At 41.7% G+C, this 19,714-nt stretch overlaps 1 protein-coding gene across 1 annotated transcript in view; it reads right to left on the bottom strand.

Annotated features, from left to right (window-relative positions):
* Positions 1–19,714, bottom strand: part of naalad2 (N-acetylated alpha-linked acidic dipeptidase 2) — a 128,792-nt gene that overhangs the window by 41,092 nt on the left and 67,986 nt on the right. The window contains exons 5-8 of the mRNA XM_067986334.1: positions 11,387–11,512; positions 9,002–9,188; positions 4,783–4,870; positions 487–582 (exon numbers count right to left, since the gene is read on the bottom strand). Of these exons, the coding sequence (XP_067842435.1) occupies positions 487–582; positions 4,783–4,870; positions 9,002–9,188; positions 11,387–11,512 (497 nt within the window). The remainder of the gene's footprint in view (positions 1–486; positions 583–4,782; positions 4,871–9,001; positions 9,189–11,386; positions 11,513–19,714) is intronic.

The raw sequence follows: 19,714 nt of genomic DNA, 5'->3' as shown, positions 1-19,714 counted from the left end.
AGTGCTTAATGCTCTATGTAACAGCTTTTGGGAGCCCACAATTGCTTTTTTTTAAAAAAAGAAAAGGACCCTTGGGAATTACTAGAGTTCTATTTGTTGCTGTCACCTAACGTTAAGTTGAAACAATGGAGCAGCACCTATCACAACTTTACATTCACAACACCACCTACTGGTGCAGTACCTTTGGATTCCTGAGACTAGTCACCAATTTTACTATTATAATAGTAATTACATTGCACTTCTAGTTCGTAAAAGTACAAATTGGCTACTGGTTGTGCTTTTTGTTATATTTTGTATTGAGAAAATCAATATTATTACGAAGTATGGCAATCTGAGATTTGGGTTGCTCAATGTAAGGGTGACAAACATGGATACAATACAGCAGAATTGACCAAGTCAAGAGAGGACAAGACAGGATGTTGTCAATGATGTTGAACATGCAGGAAAACTACAATTTGCTCTTATCTATCACAAACACAGACTTACTGTGAGGAATAACTGTCCTTGAAGCCAGGTCCAATGTTGTAAGAAACATTTAGTTGTCCTTTCCATTCACTGGGGGCTGAAATTCCACCCATGTGGCTGTTGAAGAGCATAAGCAATTAAATTGAAAGAAAATAACAATCAGCTTACATTTGCATTGTAACTATTTTATGGACTAAAGCAAGTCCAGTGCCACTGTATGGAATGGGGTGGCAAGATTCAGTGAGTAATATCAACAAGATAGTTACAGATGATGAAGGCCATTTAGGCTATCTTAATTCATCTACCATATTTCATCCATCAATAGCAGAGTATTAACTTGTATGATTTTATAATCAAGATGATTTCTCAATTCAGGGTAAATCAGATCAGAGAGATAAATGCGTAACTCAAAGATTGGTGTGGGAGAAGTGGGTTTCGATTCATGGGGCACTGGCACCAGTACTGGGGAAAGAGGGAGCTGTTTCATTGGGACGGGCTTCACCTGAACCACGCTGGGACCAGTGTTCTGGCAAACCGAATAACTAGGGCGGTAGAGAAGGCTTTAAACTAAATAGAGGAGGGGGGAGGGCTCAGGTGGGGCGACGTTTAGATTGATAAAGAGAAAAGACAAGGAAGTAGCACAGGAAAGTGATGGGGGTAATGATAAACAGAATGTGTCAGGAAAGGACAGAGCGTACAAACATAAGAGTGCACTAGCAAATGGGGCCGGGGTAGGAAAGAATGTTAAAAAGACAAAATTAAAGGTTCTTTATCTGAATGTGCGCAGCATTCGTAATAAGATAGATTAATTGACGGCACAAAGAGAAACAAATGGGTATGATCTCGTGGCCATTACAGAGACGTGGTTGCAAGGTAACCAAGGTTGGGAGCTAAATATTCAGGGTTATTTAACATTTCGGAAGGATAGGAAAAAAGGTAAAGGTAGCTCTGCTAATAAAGGATGAAATTGGTATAATAGTGAAAAACGAAATTGGTATAAACGATCTTGGCTCAGAAGATCAAGATGTCGAATCAATTTGGGTGGAGGTAAGAAATAGCAAGGGAAGGAAATCACTGGTGGGAGTAGCATATAGCCCCCTAACAGTAGCTACACTGTAGAGCAAAATATTAATCAGGAAATAAGGGAGGGCTTGTAAAAAAGGCAATGCAATAATCATGGGCGATTTTAACTTTCACATAGATTGGACAAATCAAATTGGCAAAAATAGCCCTGAGGAGGAGTTCATAGAGTGTATTATGTACTGTTTCTTAGACCAATACGTCGGGGAACCAACCAGGGAACAGGCCATTTTGGATCTGGTAACGGGTAACAAAACAGGATTAATTAATGATCTCAAAGTAAAGGATCCCTTGGGAAGCAGTGATCATAACATGATAGAATTTCACATCCAGTTAGAGAGCGAGGATCTTGGGTCTGAAACTACTGTATTAAACTTAAATAAGGGCAATTATAAAGGAATGAGGACGGAATTGGCTGAAGTGGACTGGGTAAACAGATTAGATGGTATGATGGTGGATAAGCAGTGGCAAACATTTAAAAAGATATTTTATGACTCGCAACAAAAATATATCCCTGTGAGGAGGAAAGACTCCACAAAAAGGGTGAATCAACCATGGCTAACTAAGGAAGTAAAGGATGGTATCAGGTTAAAAGAAAAAGCATACAACATGGCAAAGATTACTGGTAAGCCCGAAGATTGGGAAAACTTTAAAAAGGATGACTAAAAGAATAATAAAGAGGGAGAAAATAAATTATGAGAGTAAACTAGCAAGAAATATAAAAACTGACAGCAGAAGCTTCTACAAGTATATAAAAAGGAAGAGGGTAGCTAAAGTAAACATTGGTCCCTTAGAGGATGAGACTGGGGAAATAATAATGAAAAACAAGGAAATGGCAGTGGAATTGAACAGATATTTTGTATCTGTCTTCACAGTAGAAGACACTAATAATATATCAATAATAGTAGAAAATCAAGGGGCAAAGGGGAGGGAGGAACTAAAAACAATCACGATCACTAGAGAAAAAGTACTAGGTAAACTAATGGGTCTAAAGGCTGACAAGTCCCCTGGACCTGATGGCTTGCATCCGAGGGTCTTAAAGGAAGTGGCTACAGAGATCGTGGATGCATTGGTTGTAATCTTCCAGAATTCACTAGATTCTGGAAAGATCCCAGCGGATTGGAAAACCGCAAACGTAACACCCCTATTCAAGAAGGGATTGAGACAGAAAGCAGGTAACTATAGACCAGTTAGCCTAACATCTGTCATTGGGAAAGTGCTAGAATCCATTATCGAGGAAGTAGTAGCAGGACATTTGGAGACTCATAATACAATCAAGGGGGGTCAACATGGTTTTATGAAGGGGAAATCGAGTCTGACAAATTTATTAGAGTTCTTTGAGGAAGTAACGGGCAGGGTGAATAAAGGGGAACCAATGGATGCAGTATATTTGGATTTCCAAAAGGCATTCGATAAGGTGCCACATAAAAGATTACTGCACAAGATAAGAGCTCATGGTGTTGGGTGTAATATACTGGCATGGATAGAGGATTGGCTAACTAACAGAAAACAAAGAGTCGGGATAAAAGGGTCATTTTCAAAATGGCAATCTGTAACTAGTGGGGTGCCGCAGGGCTCAGTGCTGGGGCCTCAACTATTTACAATATATATCAATGACTTGGATGAAGGAACAGAGTGTCTTGCGGCCAAATTTGCTGATGATACAAAGATAGGTGGAAAAGCAAGTTGCAATGAGGACACAAAGTTTCTGCAAAGGGATATTGACAGGTTAAGCGAATGGGCAAAAATTTGGCAGATGGAATATAATGTGGGAAAATGTGAAGTCATCTACTTTGGGAGGAAAAATAAAAAAGCAAAATATTATTTGAACAGAGAAATACTACAAAATGCTGCGGTGCAGAGGGATCTGGGTGTCTTCGTACATGAAACACAAAAAGTCAACATACAGGTGCAGCAGGTAATCCGGAAGGCAAATGGAATATTGGCCTTTATTTCTAGGGGGATGGAGTATAAAAGCAGGGAAGTCATGCTACAACTGTACAGGGTTCATGGTGTGATCACACCTCGAGTACTGCGTACAGTTCTGGTGCCCTTATTTAAGGAAGGACATACTTGCATTGGAGGCAGTTCAGAGAAGGTTCACTAGGTTGATTCCGGGTATGGAAGGGTTGTCTTATGAGGAAAGATTGAACGGGTTGGGTCAATACTCATTGGGGAGTTTAGAAGAGCGAGAGGAGATCTTATTGAAACATACAAGATTCTGAGGGGACTCGATAGAGTAGATGATGAGAGGATGTTACCCCTCATGGGGGAATCTAAAACTAGGGGACATAGTCTCAGAATAAGGGGTCCCCCATTTAAGACAGAAATGAGGAGGAATTTCTTCTCCCAGAGGGTCGTGAATCTTTCGAATTCTTTACCCCAAAAAGCTGTGGAGGCTGAGTCATTGAATACATTCAAGGCTGAGTTAGACAAATTTTTGATCAGCAAGGGAGTCAAAGGATATGGGGAAAAGGCAGGAAAGTGGAGTTGAGGTAAAAATCAGATCAGCCATGATCTCATTGAATGGCGCAGCAGGTTCGAGGGGCCGAATGGCCTACTCCTGCTCCTATCTCTTATGGTCTTATGGTCTTATTCAATAAAATATGAAAAGAACGAACATGCAGATTACCTCTGTCATAATCTCGGGACGTCCCAAATCGTTTCACAGCCAATTACTTTTGACGTATAGCCACTGTGTAATGTAGAGTAACGTGGAAGCCAATTTACGCACAGCGAGTATTAACTAATTAAGACAATTTAATACCTTTCATATTTACATGAATCCTTTATATTATGTGTCTGCAAAACAAAAATCAATAAATTTCTAATATGGAATATACCTAAATTAGGAAAAGCTACAGAACAAAGGAGTAGTTCTGTATTTTTGGAATATTCCTTAAGATTGTAATCCTGTTCAATCCTCTGCTTTTGATGCAGTATTTAAAGTGTAACCAGTACAATATTTGCAAGTATATGAGAAATGGTGTAGCAGAATGTAGAGCTAAATTTTGCAAGCATTTTTCTAGAATTAAATGCATTGTGTCTTTTTTAAGGAAAGCAGAGCTAAACAATTTCTTAACAAATGTGTACAGTAGTGTTGTGGTTATGTTACTAGACTAGTAATTCAGAGGCCTGGACAATAATCCAGAGAATGTGAATTGAAATCCTACCATGGCGGTTTGAAAATTTGTATTCAGTTTAAACAAAACTAGTACACATTTTCAGACAGCTTACCGCAGCAACTCTTCTGCATCTTGATAGCCAATTGGATGAACAGGGATTTTTGGAAGCCCAATACCTTCATCCAATCGAAATGCATATTCTGAAGAGAACAACAGAAAATGAAGTACATTATAAAACAACTTGCATTTATATAGTGCCTTTAATGTAATAAAACACCCCAAGGCGCTTCACAGGAGTGTTATCAAACAAAATTTCACACAGAGCCACATGAGGAGGTATTAGGACAGGTAACCAAAAGCTTGGTCAAAGAGGTAGGTTTTAAGGAGCGTCTTAATGGAGGAGAGAGAGGTAGAGAGAGGCGGAGAAGTTTAAGAGGGGAATGCCAGAGCTTAGGGCCTGGGCAGCTGAAGGCATGGCCGCCAATAGTGGAGAGATTAAAATCGGGGATGCGCAAGAGACAAGAATTGGAGGACTGCTGAGATCTTGGAGGGTTGTAGGGCTGGAGGAGGTTACAGAGATAGGGAGGGGCGAGGCCATGGAGAGATTTAAAAACAAGGATGAGAATTTTAAAATCATGGCATTCCTGGACCGGAAGCCAATGTAGGTCAGTGAGCATAAGGGTGATGGGTGAACGGGACTTGGTGCGAGTTAGGATACGGGCAACTGAGTTTTGGATGAGCTCAAATTTATGAAGCATGGAAGCCGGGAGGTCAGCCAAGAGAGCATTAGAATTGTCAAGTCTGGAGGTAACAAAGGCACAAATGAAGGTTTCAGCAACAGATGAGCTGAGGCAGGGGTGGAGACAGGCGATGTTATGGAGGTGGAAGTAGGCAGTCTTAGTGATGGAGCGGATATGTGGTCGGAAGCTCATCTCAGGGTCATATAGGATGCCAAGGTTGTCAACGGTCTGGTTCAGCCTCAGACAGTGGCCAGAGAGAGGGATTCAGTCTGTGGCTAGGGAACGGAGTTTGTGGCGGGGACCAAAGACAATGGCTTCGGTCTTCCCAATATTTAGTTGGAGGAATTTTTTGATCATCCGACAAGCAGTGTGACAAATGAGAGACAGCGGAGTGGTCGAGGGAGGTGGTGTTAAGGTAGACCTGGGTGTCGTCAGCGTACATGTGGAACCTGATGTCACGTTTTTGGATGATGTCGCCGAGGGCAACATGTAGATGAGAAATAGGAGGGAGCCAAGGATAGATCCTTGGGGGACTCCAGAGGTAACAGTGCGGGAGCGAGAAGAGAAGCCATTGCAGGTTATTCTCTGGCTACGACTGGATAGATAAGAATGGAATCAGGTGAGTGCAGTCCCACCCAGACAGACAATGGAGGAGAGGTGTTGAAAGATGGTGTGGTCAACCGTGTCAAAGGCTCCCCTTAACCTTTTCTGCTCGAAGAAGAACAATCCCAGCTTCTGTAGTCTCTCCACATAACTGAAGTCCCTCATCCCTGGTAGCAGTCTAGTTAATCTACTCTGCACCATCTCCAAGGCCTTGACATCCTTCCTAAAGTGTGGTGGACATAATACTCTAGCTGAGGCTCAACAAGTGATTTATAAAGGTTTAGCAAAACTTCCTTGCTTTTGTACTCTGTGCCTCTATTTATAAAGCCAAGGATTCTGTATGCTCTTTTAACAGCCTTATCAACTTGTCCTGCCACCTTCAAAGATTTGTGCATGTGTTCCTGCACCCCCTTTAAAATTACACCATTTAATTCATATTACTTCCCCTCATTTTTCCTTCCAAAATGCATCACTTCACACTTCTCTGCGTTAAATTTCACCTGCCGTGTGTCTGCCCATTTCATCAATCTGACTATGTCTGCTACTATCCTCCTCACTGTTTACTACATTTGCAAGTTTTGTGTCATTTGCAAACTTTGAGACTATGCCCCCTATACTCAAGTCCAGATCATTAATATATATCAAAAAGAGCAGTGGTTCTACTACTAACCCCTGGGGGACAACACTGTATATTTCCCTCCTGTCAGATAAACAACCGATCATTATTCGCTGCTTTCTGTCTCTTAGCAACTCCAAACCCACACTGCCACTGCCCCTTGAATCCCATGGGCTTCAATTTTGCTAACAAGTCTATTACGTGACACTCTCTCACACACATTCTGAAAGTCCATATACACAACATCAACTGCACCACCTTCATCAACCCTCTCCATTATTTCATCGAAGAACTCAATCAAGTTTGTTAGACACGATTTTCCTTTAACAAGTCCATGTTTATTTTCCTACTTTCTTATTCTTTGATTTTCTTTGCATTCTTCATCAATTTTGTTTAAATTCTATTTATTGCTTTGCTTTCATCACTTCCCTTCCTCTCCTATCTTTGTCTTGTTCTTTTCCTTAACTTGTTCGCTGCCATCTGCACCCTGGAATAACATACATGCATTGCAATCTGCATAGGCTATTGACTCTAGCAATTCTATACATTAGGTGATACTTGCCTATATTTGTCTTACCATCAAATGTTTCTATAAGAACTCCAGCATTGGAGTTATTTAACTCCAATGCTGTTATTTCTCACAAGGATGCTTAATTTTTACCAACAGATAAATCTGACCGATTTGCCATCTATAAACTGATATTTCCATAAAAGAGTCTGATCTTTAATTATTTTCAATCACTAACATTTTATTTTGTTCAAAACAATTTGCAAAGATCAGGGAGTTGCTCTCATGTGATTAGATAGTTCCTGTGGGCTCTCACGAAAAAGAATTAAATAGAAGCTGCAGATATCCATGTTGTATTTGGAACAGATGCTGGCCAAGCATAGAGAATGGGTTGGAAACATACTCAGGAACCTAACACAATGTTTGAAATGCAAGGAAATCTTCGAGTATTCATTACTTTGAGGAGAAAAAACAAAATTTCACAGCTACATTTTTTTAAAAAAAGTGAGGAAGTGGGCAAGCTCCAAGCATATCTGAAGCTAGTAACTGAGAACCAAGAGATGGATTCCTAGATTTGGAAACAGTAGTCCTGACAGACTTGGACTTTGTAGTGAGTCAAAAGTTGTTGAAGGCACAACCTGAGCTTCTGGTAGGCAGTTTTAGGAATGGAGCAAATGTGGATTTTCTTAGATACGCAGCTATAATATCAATACCATGACATTGTTTAATGTAAATGACTACTCCTGCCCATGTCTGTTCAAACGTGGACAGGAACAGGTAGGCACACGCCAACCCAATATTTGGCCATGGGCCTCCATTTACACGAGGCTGGCAAGCTGCAGACACCAGCTCGGTGTCCCCAGCGAACAGGATCTCCATTTCTGGCCATTGCATCATCGGCAGCAGCCCTCAGGCAGGTCTTGGGAGAGGATGGGAAATGAACGAGAGGGAGGGTGGGGTGGGGGGGGCGGTGGGGGGGAAGGTGGGAGCAGGAGGGGGCGACTGGGAGTTGGAGGGGAAGCGATCATAAGGGAGGGAGCTAAGCGGGGCCCGGCAACCGTCTTCAGCACTGCAGTGGAACCGGGAGGAGCAAAAGAGCAGCTTGACACTGTTGGAGAGATTGTGGGTTTATTCTGGATGATGAGGTACGATGCACTGAATCACCCTCCTTATCTGTATCTAACTTGGGTGATCTTCTAATGGTTTGGATTTGAACCACGTGATCTTGGTAGCATCAAATTCTGTGTTTAAGCAAAACTTATCACTTCCATTACAAACTCAACTTCAATACTGATATATTATATGAAGTTTGCATGAAATGTTGCGAGTGCTACTTCAGGATAACATACTCTTAATTATTGGAGCATCGATATTTTTTGAATGTCATTTCACATTAATTTCAGTTGGAAGAAACAGTCCGAGAAACTTAGTCTCTAACGTGTACTATTTAAACTCCATTGCAAAAACTATTTATCCAAGGTTAACAGCAACCAGAGTTAAAATAACACTCATTTCCCATTAATCCACAGCTTTTGGCAGAGGGAGAGTTAATCCAAATCCATTGTTCAAATTAATTACAAGCTTGTTCATATATTTTGAACTTGAACTGTACATTCTCCTAGTGCTTCGTAGCATTTTCGGTTAAAAAGAATGTTTTCTGGAACCATGCCTCAAACAATTTTCTTTAATATACGAACAGGAAATACTGACCAGCATCTGAAGATCTTCATGCATTGGAATCAAGTGCAGGCTGAACATAAATTAATCAGCTCCAAGTAAACAAGCCACAGTTCCGATATTGCACCATGGGGATTTGCTTCACTTAGATCGGACAAAGGATACAGTTGTTTGCTATGATACATACCATTAGCTGGAAAGCCTGGGGTTAGAGGATCTCCAGCTCCATTCGTGTTCAATATGTTTCCACGCTGGACGCCGCTTCCAGGGAGATTCCAGCCATTTGGGTAAGGGCGCACCCCTGGTGCACAGTAATCGGCAGGGTCTGAGAAAAAGATAACTCCTTTAGCACCTGCGTTCATTGCATTCTTAACCTAGGAAACAGGAACAAAGATATAATCAAGCCAAACTGAAAAGACAAGTCACTCTTCTTAAAAAAAAATAACTCTGGTTTATCTGTACAAGGACAGGAACAGTTGAGGGGCATTTAAATGAATAAGAAATTGATCTATAAAGTTATTCTCGCTCTCATGCTAAAGTATTTTAAATGTCCCAATACTCCTAGCATTCAATACTGGGTGAGGGATCTGGAATTGTTCCACCACCAACCCCTCCTAATAGGACTGAATTTGAAAACAGAAGTGGAACTAGCTGTAGAGAAACTACATCAAAACTTAAGGCTAACACACTGGAGAATCGTGGGTGGGCCGATATTCTTGGAACATCCAGGAATCTCTTGCTCCAGAAACTCATAAACTCTGTCTCCCTGGATGTCAGGATACATTCAGATAGCAGTTGCTTTATCCTCTGCAGCACAAACTGTTGTCAAGCATTTTTCTTCAGTTCTTAACTTAACTTCAAGTCTTTCCCACAGTGCTCCGATCTGGGCTCTCGTAGATCATCTTTGCCCAAGGTTCCTCACTTGGTAGCAGAGCTGTTGGCCATCTTGGCCCCGCCCTCTAAAATGCCCTCCCTAATTCTCTGTCTTGCTACATCCCTCCCCGAATTGAAAAATCTCAAAAGCTACTTTTTTCACTGCACCTTTAGCCAACTCTCCCAAATCCTCTATCACTTGGTCCATCTCTCTCCTACGTTAATACATTAAAGGCACTGTTGCTATTTTCAATTCCCCCTGAAAACAGCATCGCTGCCCGCGACAGCAGACTACCTGCTCCCAGGCCTCTGTCAGCGCTAATCTATGACTGGCGGGGGTAAGAGAAAGCCCCAACCCAAGTTTTCCCAAATAGGATTAAGGCCAGTTATTCATGTATCAGCATTTAAAGTAGTCTGGATCTTGAAAATCTCAATTCTGCAGGTGTTGAATCTCTTTTCCAGATCTGCAGAGTGCAACTGCACTTATTTTCACATTGCTGTAAATTGGTTTTGATGCACATCAATGCAAAATTGGCAGCACAACTTTGGGGCCTTCTGAGCACAGTGAATCCATGAGGTGCAAGGTGATGGTGGGGACTTCAGGAGGAGGCTGAGAAGGATCATCCCCTCGGCACTTACGGCTGAAGATGGTTGTGAAAGCTGCAGTCTTGTCTTTTGCACCCATTTGCTTGGCTCTGCCATCTTTGAGGATGGGAATGTTCATGGAGTGCAGTATTTCCAACCTAGGACCTAATGCTTCTTCAGCTTTTGGGGGATTTTCCTCCTTGCTGTTCCTATCCAGGTCCATCACAAGGGAAGTGTGGAAAGAATCAGGCCAACAACCTCCTCCAATGATCAATGGATCACCCCTCCTGGGTTCACTGAGAGCAGTCCTATATCTTCCAGTCCCATTCATTTGTCACCCACGTAGGCTGCTAATATCACTACATTTATAGTACCGGGAAATTTTTTTTTGAACTGTAGTGAGGTTGGAAGGAGCACAAAAATGTGGCTGTTGTCAGCAAGAATCCTCACTCTTCCCCCTTACTGGTAGTGGTGAGTTTGGTACTATTCGCCTATGTAGGGCTTCCTCGGCCATCGTGGAAGCTACTGCAGCAAAAGAATATAGTAGTTTAAGAAACTATTTTTAAACTGTGTGCACAAGAGCAGTGGTTTCTGCATCTGTAGTTGTTTTAAATAAAAGTTGTGAAACATTTTAAAACTATAAAGTCAATCTGATCATTGTCACTGGGTCAAAATTCTGGAACTCTCTACCTAACAGCATTGTGGGAGCACTTTCACCACATGGACTGCAGAGGTTTAAGGCAGCGGCTCACCACCAGCTTCTCAAGGACAACTAGGGATGGGCAATAAATGCTGGCCTTGCCGGCGACGCCCACATCCCGAGAATTAATAAAAAATAAACTTCCCACATTGCTAGAGGAATTCTGTTTGATGATTGGTAGAGGAATGGTATCGTTATAGAGAGAGCACCATTAAACTAAAGCCCAATTACAATTAATATTTCATATAATCCTTCCATATTTTACACACAGCTCTCAAAAGTGCTGAAACTGCTCCATAACCATGATGATTTATATTTGAAACAGCCGGATTTGAATAAATCAGCTTTTCCCTGCTAATCACAATTGGTGGAAAAATACAGTGGGCCAAATAGATGTGAACATTAAATTCGTACCTTGTTTCCTCTGAAGATTTTCCCATATCTGGCAATTACAATTTTTCCAGTACAATTGATACTCAGTTCTCTTTCCAGCTGGAAGAAATCCTCAGTACGAGCATAGTTAACATAGACCAAGTCTCCCTGCACATAAATGTAACCACATTACTTGATAGCACAAAGCCAGTAAAAAGAATACATTTAAATGGATTATATAGAAAATCCTGAATGATAACAATGAATAATTATCATAAATAATATAATTGGCTTTAACTTGCTTTGAATTCTAAGTAACATTTATACATGAAAATGAGTTATAATCTTCTGAATTTAAAGTAACTAACACAGAACAAATTGACTCTGGCAATTTGGTATGTTACACCCTGCACTGCAGCTATCTGTGAAACTTGCAAAACATATTGCTAAAACAATGAAAACCAGTAGCAACCGACCACATGAGAGATGGAGTTTATTCAAAATTTATAGACAACTGTATTTTCAGGATATCCTGTGGCAACAATAAAGTCATCTTCACTGGAAAAACAAAGAATAAACTCCATACAAGGTCAAATCACTAAAGGGAGTCTCTAGTGACATCACTCGATAATGTCCGTGGGCCATGTTGGATGACGAGCACAGTTGCTGTCTGTTGGTACAGTACTTTTCTTTCACGCATGCACTGGCTGGACCACATGCAATGGAGCAAATCTGATTTATTTGTCCCTGGTATAAAAAGCAAATTGGGTGGAGCACAAATAAACATCTCAGCGAGGCTTCAAGTAATGGAGCTGTTTGTTTTGCTTTGCGCTGGTGATAAATCTGCCAATCCACCCGAGAGCTTAAATCGTGCTTTTCCCCCTCCCTTTGGAGGTATGCTTTAGCTCTGAACTGTATTGTTTCACGTTTGCTGCATTTTAGTTTTATGCTGATATGTGTGGTCAATGAAGGAAAGTGTGATACAGACCCTGTGAATGATAATTAATTGGACTGCCCGGTTCCCAGGAGTAGGACAACTACAGAAAGATGCTGAAAATATATTATTTTAATATAATGCAAAAAATAAAAATATATTACGAGCAATTTTGACTTCGGAGAGAGTCGATCTCTCCTACCAAGTATTTTTTATAGAACTAGGGAAAGGTTACAGCACGGAAGGTGGCTATTCGGCCCATCGAGTCCACGCCGGCTCTATGCAAGAGCAATCCAGCTAGTCCCACTCCCCCGCCCTATCCCTGGAGCCTTGCAAATTTTTTCCTTTCAAGTACTTATCCCGTTCCCTTTTGAAGGCATGATTGAATCTGCCTCCACCACCCCCTTGGGCAGTGCATTCCAGATCCTAACCACTCACTGTGTAAAAAAGTTTTTCCTCATGTCACCTTTGGTTGTTTTGCCAATCACCTTAAATCTAATTCATCTGGTTCTTGACCCTTCTGCCAATGGGAACAATTTCTCTCTATCTACTCTAACTAGACCTTTGTGATTTTGAATGCCTTTTTTAAAAATTCGTTCATGGGATGTGGGCGTCACTGGCAAGGCCAGCATTTATTGCCCATCCCTAATTGTCCTCGAGAAGGTGGTGGTGAGCCACCTTCTTGAACTGCTGCAGTCCGTGTGGTGATGGTTCTCCCACAGTGCTGTTAGGTAGGGAGTTCCAGGATTTTGACCCAGCGACGATGATGGAACAGCGATATATTTCCAAGTCGGGATGGTGTGTGACTTGGAGGGGAACGTGCAGGTGGCGTTGTTCCCATGTGCCTGCTGCCCTTGTCCTTCTAGGTGGTAGAGGTCATGGGTTTGGGAGTTGCTGCAGTGCATCCTGTGGATGGTACACACTGCAGCCTCTGTGCGCCGGTTCCAAGGAGAACAATGCCAGTTTCTCCAGTCTATGCACGTATCTAAAGTCCCTCATCCCTGGAATCATTCCAGTAAATCTCTTCTGCACCCTCTCTAAGGTTGCACTGTTTCGGGAAGGCTCTTCAAATTGCGTTCATTTTCTCAGGCGCACAGGCATTAGTAGGCACGTTTTAAAACTTATTTAATTTACTAAGAAACTGATTAGTGTACACCAATGAAGCTATTAAATGGTTCAGTATAATTTTTTAAAGTCATCTTCAGTGATTTTAAACTAGGTTAATCACAGGTGAAGGACTGGCCCCCCTAATAAAAATGCTTATTTTTGCTGATGAACCCATCCTCAGCTATATTAATAAAACTGCACCGGGTTACCTCTCTTAAATACATCAGGGAATACTTTTTAATGGAAAAAAAGTAAACATTTACATTCTGTTACGCTGCCCAATTGTGCTGGTTCATGGAAGATTTTACGTTTGCGGTTATGCAAATGAATTTTAGTGGAAACTTGAATCCTAACCTAACCAGCGCAATTTCGAGCTGTTTTGAGTGCAATTTCTTGATTGCGCCTGTAGTGGAAACTCTACCCCAAGTGGAAACTCTACCCCACTTTCTTCATTATTTTCTCTGCCTCCAAATTTAGTATCAGTTGCAAATATAAATATCTTGCATTCAGTAACCTGCATCCAAGTAATTTATTTGTGTGTTTGTGAATCTCCCATAGTGCTGTGCATAGTAAGTCAGAGGATGTGCTGTTTTACAAGGACAGGAATATTAGACCGCATAAAATAGCGTGCCGATAGGTCTCCCTTTTCAGGCTAGAAGGTGCAATTGCTGTAGTTATTTGAAAAAAATAAATGGTGGGTCAGTTACAGGTCAAGTTACTGATCAGAACCCTGACTTTGTTTGATTGACAGGTTAATTAAGATATTGAGAGACATTGTGGAACTGATATGTTCTTGGAGAGTTGGAGCTAAAATAAACAGCATTGTAAGATTGTTTTATTACCTCTCTAGTTTGGTTGTATATTTATTTAAAAATTTGTCTTCTGATCCATTTGGAGCCTTGAGGATTTTTTTCTATAGAAAAGCTTTGAAACTACAATGAACCCTGTAAATTATGAACACCTTAGGGACTGGAATCAGCTGTTTTTTTTGTAGATGTTCTTATTTTCAAAATGATCATTACTGTAAAAATTTTCCCAACAATCTTGAAGAACCAGCTGAGATTATGATTAGCACCTAATCAGCTGCAACAATGATAAGAATCCCCCTCACACAAACCAGCGTTCAGCTCTGTTCACTTCACAGTTTTGCAGTCTAAATTCCTGTTTCATAGTCATAGAAAGGTTACAGCACGGAAGGAGGCTATTCGGCCCATCGAGTCCGCGCCGGCTCTGTGCAAGAGCAATCCAGCTAATCCCACTCCCCTGCCTTATCCCCATAGCTCTGCAAATTTTTTCCTTTCAAGTACTTATCCAGTTCCCTTTTGAAGGCCATGATTGAATCTGCCTCCTCCAACCACTCGGGCAGTGCATTCCAGATCCTAACCACTTGCTGTGTAAAAAAGTTTTTCCTCATGTCTCTTTGGTTCTTTTGCCAATCACCTTAAATCTATGTCCACTGGTTCTTGACCCTTCCGCCAATGGGAACAGTATCTCTCGATCTCCTTTGGAACAGATAGGGTTGAGAGGAGATTTGATAGAGGTATTCAAAATCATGAAGGGTCCAGACAAAGAGAACAACCACAGCTTCTCCAGTCTATCCACGTAACTAAAGTCTTTTGTCCCTGGAATCATTCTAGTAAATCTCTTCTGCACCCTCTCTAAGGCCTTTATATCTTTCCTAAAGTGTGGTGCCCAGAACTGGACACAATACTCCAGCTGTGGCCAAACCAGTGTTTTATAAAGGTTCATTATGACTTCCATACTTTTGTACTCTACGCCTCTATTTAGAAATCCCAGAATCCCGTAAGCTTTTTAACCACTTTCTCAACTTGCCCTGCCACCTTCAACGATTTGTGCGCATATACCCACAGATCTCTGTTCCTGTACCCCTTTTAAGAGTTGTGCCCTCTAGTTTATATTGCCTTTATATTCTACTGAAATGTATCACTTCGCATTTTTCTGCGTTAAATTTCATCGGCCACGTGTCCGCCCATGCCACTAGCCTGATAATATCCTCTTGAAGTCTATCACTATCCTCCTCACTGTTCACTACACTTCCAAGTTTTGTGTCATCTGCAAATTTCGAAATTGTGCCAAGTCCAAGTCATTAACATATATCAAAAAAAGCAGTGGTCCCAGCACTGACCCCTAAGGAACACCACTGTATACCTCCCTCCAGTCCAAAAAACAGCCGTTCACCACTACTCTCTGTTTCCTGTCACTTAGCCAATTCTGTATCCACGTTGCTACTGCCCCCTTTATTCCATGGGCTGCAATCTTGATAAGCCTACCATGCGGCACTTCATCAAACGCCTTTTGAAAGTCCACATACACCACATCAACTGCATTGCCCTCATCTACCCTCTGTGTTACCTCATCAAAAAACTCTATCAAGTTAGTTAAACACAATTTGCCTTTAACAAATCTGTGCTGGCTTTCCCTAATCAATCCACACTTGTCTAAGTGACTGCTAATTCTGTCCCGGATTATTGTTTCTAAAAGTTTCCCCACCACTGAGGTTAAACTGACTGGCCTATACTTGCTGGGTTTATCCTTGCACCCTTTTTTGAACAAGGATGTAACATTTGCAATTCTCCAGCCTTCTGGCACCACCCGCGTATCTACGGATGTTTGGAAGATTATGGCCAGTACCTCTGCAATTTCCATCCTTACTTTCCTCAGCAACCTAGGATGCATCCCATCTGAACCAGGTGACTTATCTACTTTAATTACAGCTAGCCTTTCTAGTACCTCTTCTTTATCAATTTTTAGCCCAACCAGTATCTCAACTATATCTTCCTTTACTGAGACTCTGGCAGCATCTTCTTCCTTGGTAAAGACAGATGCAAAGTACTCATTTAGAACCTCGGCCATCCCCTCTGCCTCCATGACTAGATCTCCTTTATGGTCCCTAATCGCTCCATCCCTCCTCTTACTACCCGTTTACTGTTTACATGCCTGTAGGAGACTTTTGGATTCCCTTTTATGTTGGCTGCCAATCTATTCTCATATTCTCTCTTTGCCCCTCTTATTTCCTTTATTACTTCTCCTCTGAACTTTCTATATTCTGCTTGGTTTTCACTTGTGTTATCAATCTGACATCTGACATACGTCCCTTTTTTCCGCTTCATCTTACTCACTATCTCTTTTGTCATCCTGGGAGCTCTGGCTTTAGTTGCCCTACTTTTCTCCCTTGTGGGAATGTGCCTAGACTGTAGCCGAACCACTCCCTCTCTAAAGGCCGCCCACTCTTCAATTACAGTTTTGCCTGCCAATTTTTGGTTCCAATTTACCAGGGCCAGATCTGTTCTCATCCCATTGAAATTGGCCCTCTTCCAATTGAGTATTTTTACTTGAGTGGTCAGTGTCCTTTTCCATAGCTATTCTAAACCTTATGATACTATGATCTCTGCTCCCTAAATGCTCTCCCATCGATACTTGCTCCACTTGGCACGCCTCATTCCCTAGAACCAAGTCCAGCAATACCTCCTTCCTCATTGAGCCAGAAATGTACTGGTCAAGAAAGTTATCCTGAGCACATTTCAAAAATGTCACCCCCTCTTTGCCCCTTATATTATTATTGTTATCCCAGTCTATATTAGGATAGTTGAAGTCCCCAGTTATCACTACTCTATAGCTTTTGCACCTCTCTAATGTCCCTGCAAATTTGCTCCTCTATATTCTTCCCACTAGTTGGTGGCCTATAGAATACACCCTGTGTTGTAATGGCACCTCTTTTATTTCATATTTCTAACCAAATAGATTCTGTCCTTGACCCCTCCAGGACATCCTCTCTCTCTCTCCAGTACTGCAGTATTCTCCTTAATCAATGCTGCCACCCGCTCCCCTCCTTTCTTTCCTTCCCTATTTTTCCTGAACACCTTGTATCCAGGAATATTTAGTCCCCAATCCAGCCCTTTTTTGAGCCAGGTCTCCGTTTTAAAGAGAGAATCCACACACAATTTTCTTAAAATAATTTTTGAAAGCCAAAATAATTTTAACAGCAGGAGGACAAATATTTCCATTCCCTCTATGTCTAGGGCACAGAGGAAAATCTTCCCTCCCAATCCCCCAGTAAATGCTGGAAGCGCATGGTGGGTCTGCTAGCATCTGTATGCAAAGATGAGTTCATATTTCCTAAAGATTAATTAATATTTCCTAAAAAGCCTAATACAATGCTGGAATCTAACGACTACATAAGCATATTTTCCCCTCAACGTACTCAAGTTTCGTCTCAGAGAAATGACAATCAAATCCTATATGTTTTAAAAAAAGATTTAGGAGAAATAGCTCATTTTACTCCAGGCCGTCTCTCTGGATTCTGCCATGTAATTGTTATGGACAAGAATGTAAACAGGGCAACTGGTTTTGCAAGTGTTTTTTTAGACTATCGCTGGTTGTTGGACTTTAATGTTTTGACTGCGCAGAAGGCAAAGAGTGAGTGCAGTGCAGAATCTGTGGAGGTTAATACAAAAACTGGGGGGGGGGGGGGGGGGGGGGCGGGAGAGGGGATATGACCAAACACAAAAAAAAACAAATCTCTTCAAACATGATCACACGGTATAAAAAGCAAATCCTTAAGTCAGATGAAAACAAATGTGTCATTAATTGCGTGCTTTTTACACAAATGTTAATCCCAGACACAGCACATGAAGCAGTTAGAAGGGGTTTCTTTCATGTAGCAATTGACAGGAATGTGCCCAATAAAGTGTGTGTCCTCTCCTCAGCCACTTAATATTGGTCTCATTTTGGTTTTTTTACATCTGAAATAGAATTATTTTATTGGAGTTGGTAGACTGTGATCTTTCTAAAGTTGGTTCAATTCGAGGTCATTGGTTTTGACTAGGCAATATTTGAATAGCACCAATAACACACAGTCTAATCCAACAGGCTTGTACTTAACATGACGTGGCATGTGACCTGTGACGTGTATTAGGAACACCCAATAGGGCAGGAAGCCAAGGATACTCCATCTTCTTGAGTTAAGAAAACAGGTAATTGTAACTAACCGTGTAACAAGTTCACAAAATCAACTGTCATTGGAACAAAAAGTCAGGTGAAGAAGACTTTCACACAGCCATGACGAAGAACTGGTTATTAATAAAAAATAAAATCCACCAATAGAATTAAGAACATACGCAGGATTGTGAAAGGAGCTCTCACAGACAGTGTTGACTTGCATGCTGCATGCATGTGCAGTCAGACCCCAAGTCAATAGGCGGGTCTGTGACTGCTATAACCAAATTACACAATACCGTATCTGCCAACGAATCATAGACTCATAGAAAGGTCACAGCACGGAAGGAGGCTATTCGGCCCATCGGGTCTGTGCCGGCCCCATGCAAGAGCAATCCAGCTAGTCCCACTCCCCTGCCCTATCCCTGTAGCCCTGCAAATTGTTTCCTTTCAAGTACTTATCCAGTTTCCTTTTGAAAAGCCATGATTGAATCTGCCTCCACCACCACCCCCCGCACCGCATTCCCCCCCCCCCCGCCCCCAACCACCACCACCCCCCCACCCACCCCACCCCAACAGTGCATTCCAGATCCTAACCACTCGCTGTGTAAAAAAGCTTTTCCTCATGTCACCTTTGGTTCTTTTGCCAATGAACTGAAGAATATTGCTTGCTTTTGACACGTCACATTTTACCAGTTGAAATGTTCCAACAAAACTGGGAATTAACTACGGCAAAATAAAGTCAATTGTTGTCAGGCTATTTTTTGTGCCTTGCTGTTATAAAACACGATGTGGAGATGCCGGTGATGGACTGGGGTTGACGATTGTAAACAATTTTACAACACCAAGTTATAGTCCAACAAATTTATTTTAAATTAAATTCCACAAGCTTTCGGAGGCTTCCTCCTTCGTCGGGCGGATGGTGGAAATGATATTTTCGAATCCTTCGCATTTGAAAAACATAGAACAATGCCTGGTGATTACTGCCCGTTGCCAAGGCAATCACAGTGAGCAGACAGAAAGGTGTCATCTAAAAGGCCACTGAATATACAACCCCCCAAAAAGAGAGAGAGAGAGAGAAGGAAGACAGTCAATGACCCGTTATATTAAAAACAGATAACATTTGTTCGCTGGTGGGGTTACGTGTAGTGTGACATGAACCCAAGATCCCGGTTGAGGCCGTCCTCATGGGTGCGGAACTTGGCTATTAATTTCTGCTCGACGATTTTGCGTTGTCGTGTGTCTCGAAGGCCGCCTTGCAGTATGCTTACCCGAAGGTCGGTGGCTGAATGTCCATGACTGCTGAAGTGTTCCCCGACAGGGAGAGAACCCTCCTGTTTGGCGATTGTTGCGCGGTGTCCGTTCATCCGTTG

Source organism: Heptranchias perlo, chromosome 6 (genome assembly GCF_035084215.1).
Source record: "Heptranchias perlo isolate sHepPer1 chromosome 6, sHepPer1.hap1, whole genome shotgun sequence".
Lineage (NCBI taxonomy): Eukaryota > Metazoa > Chordata > Chondrichthyes > Hexanchiformes > Hexanchidae > Heptranchias > Heptranchias perlo.
The sequence above is the reverse complement of the archived record's forward strand: the minus strand, read 5'-3'. Positions and strand labels throughout refer to the sequence as shown.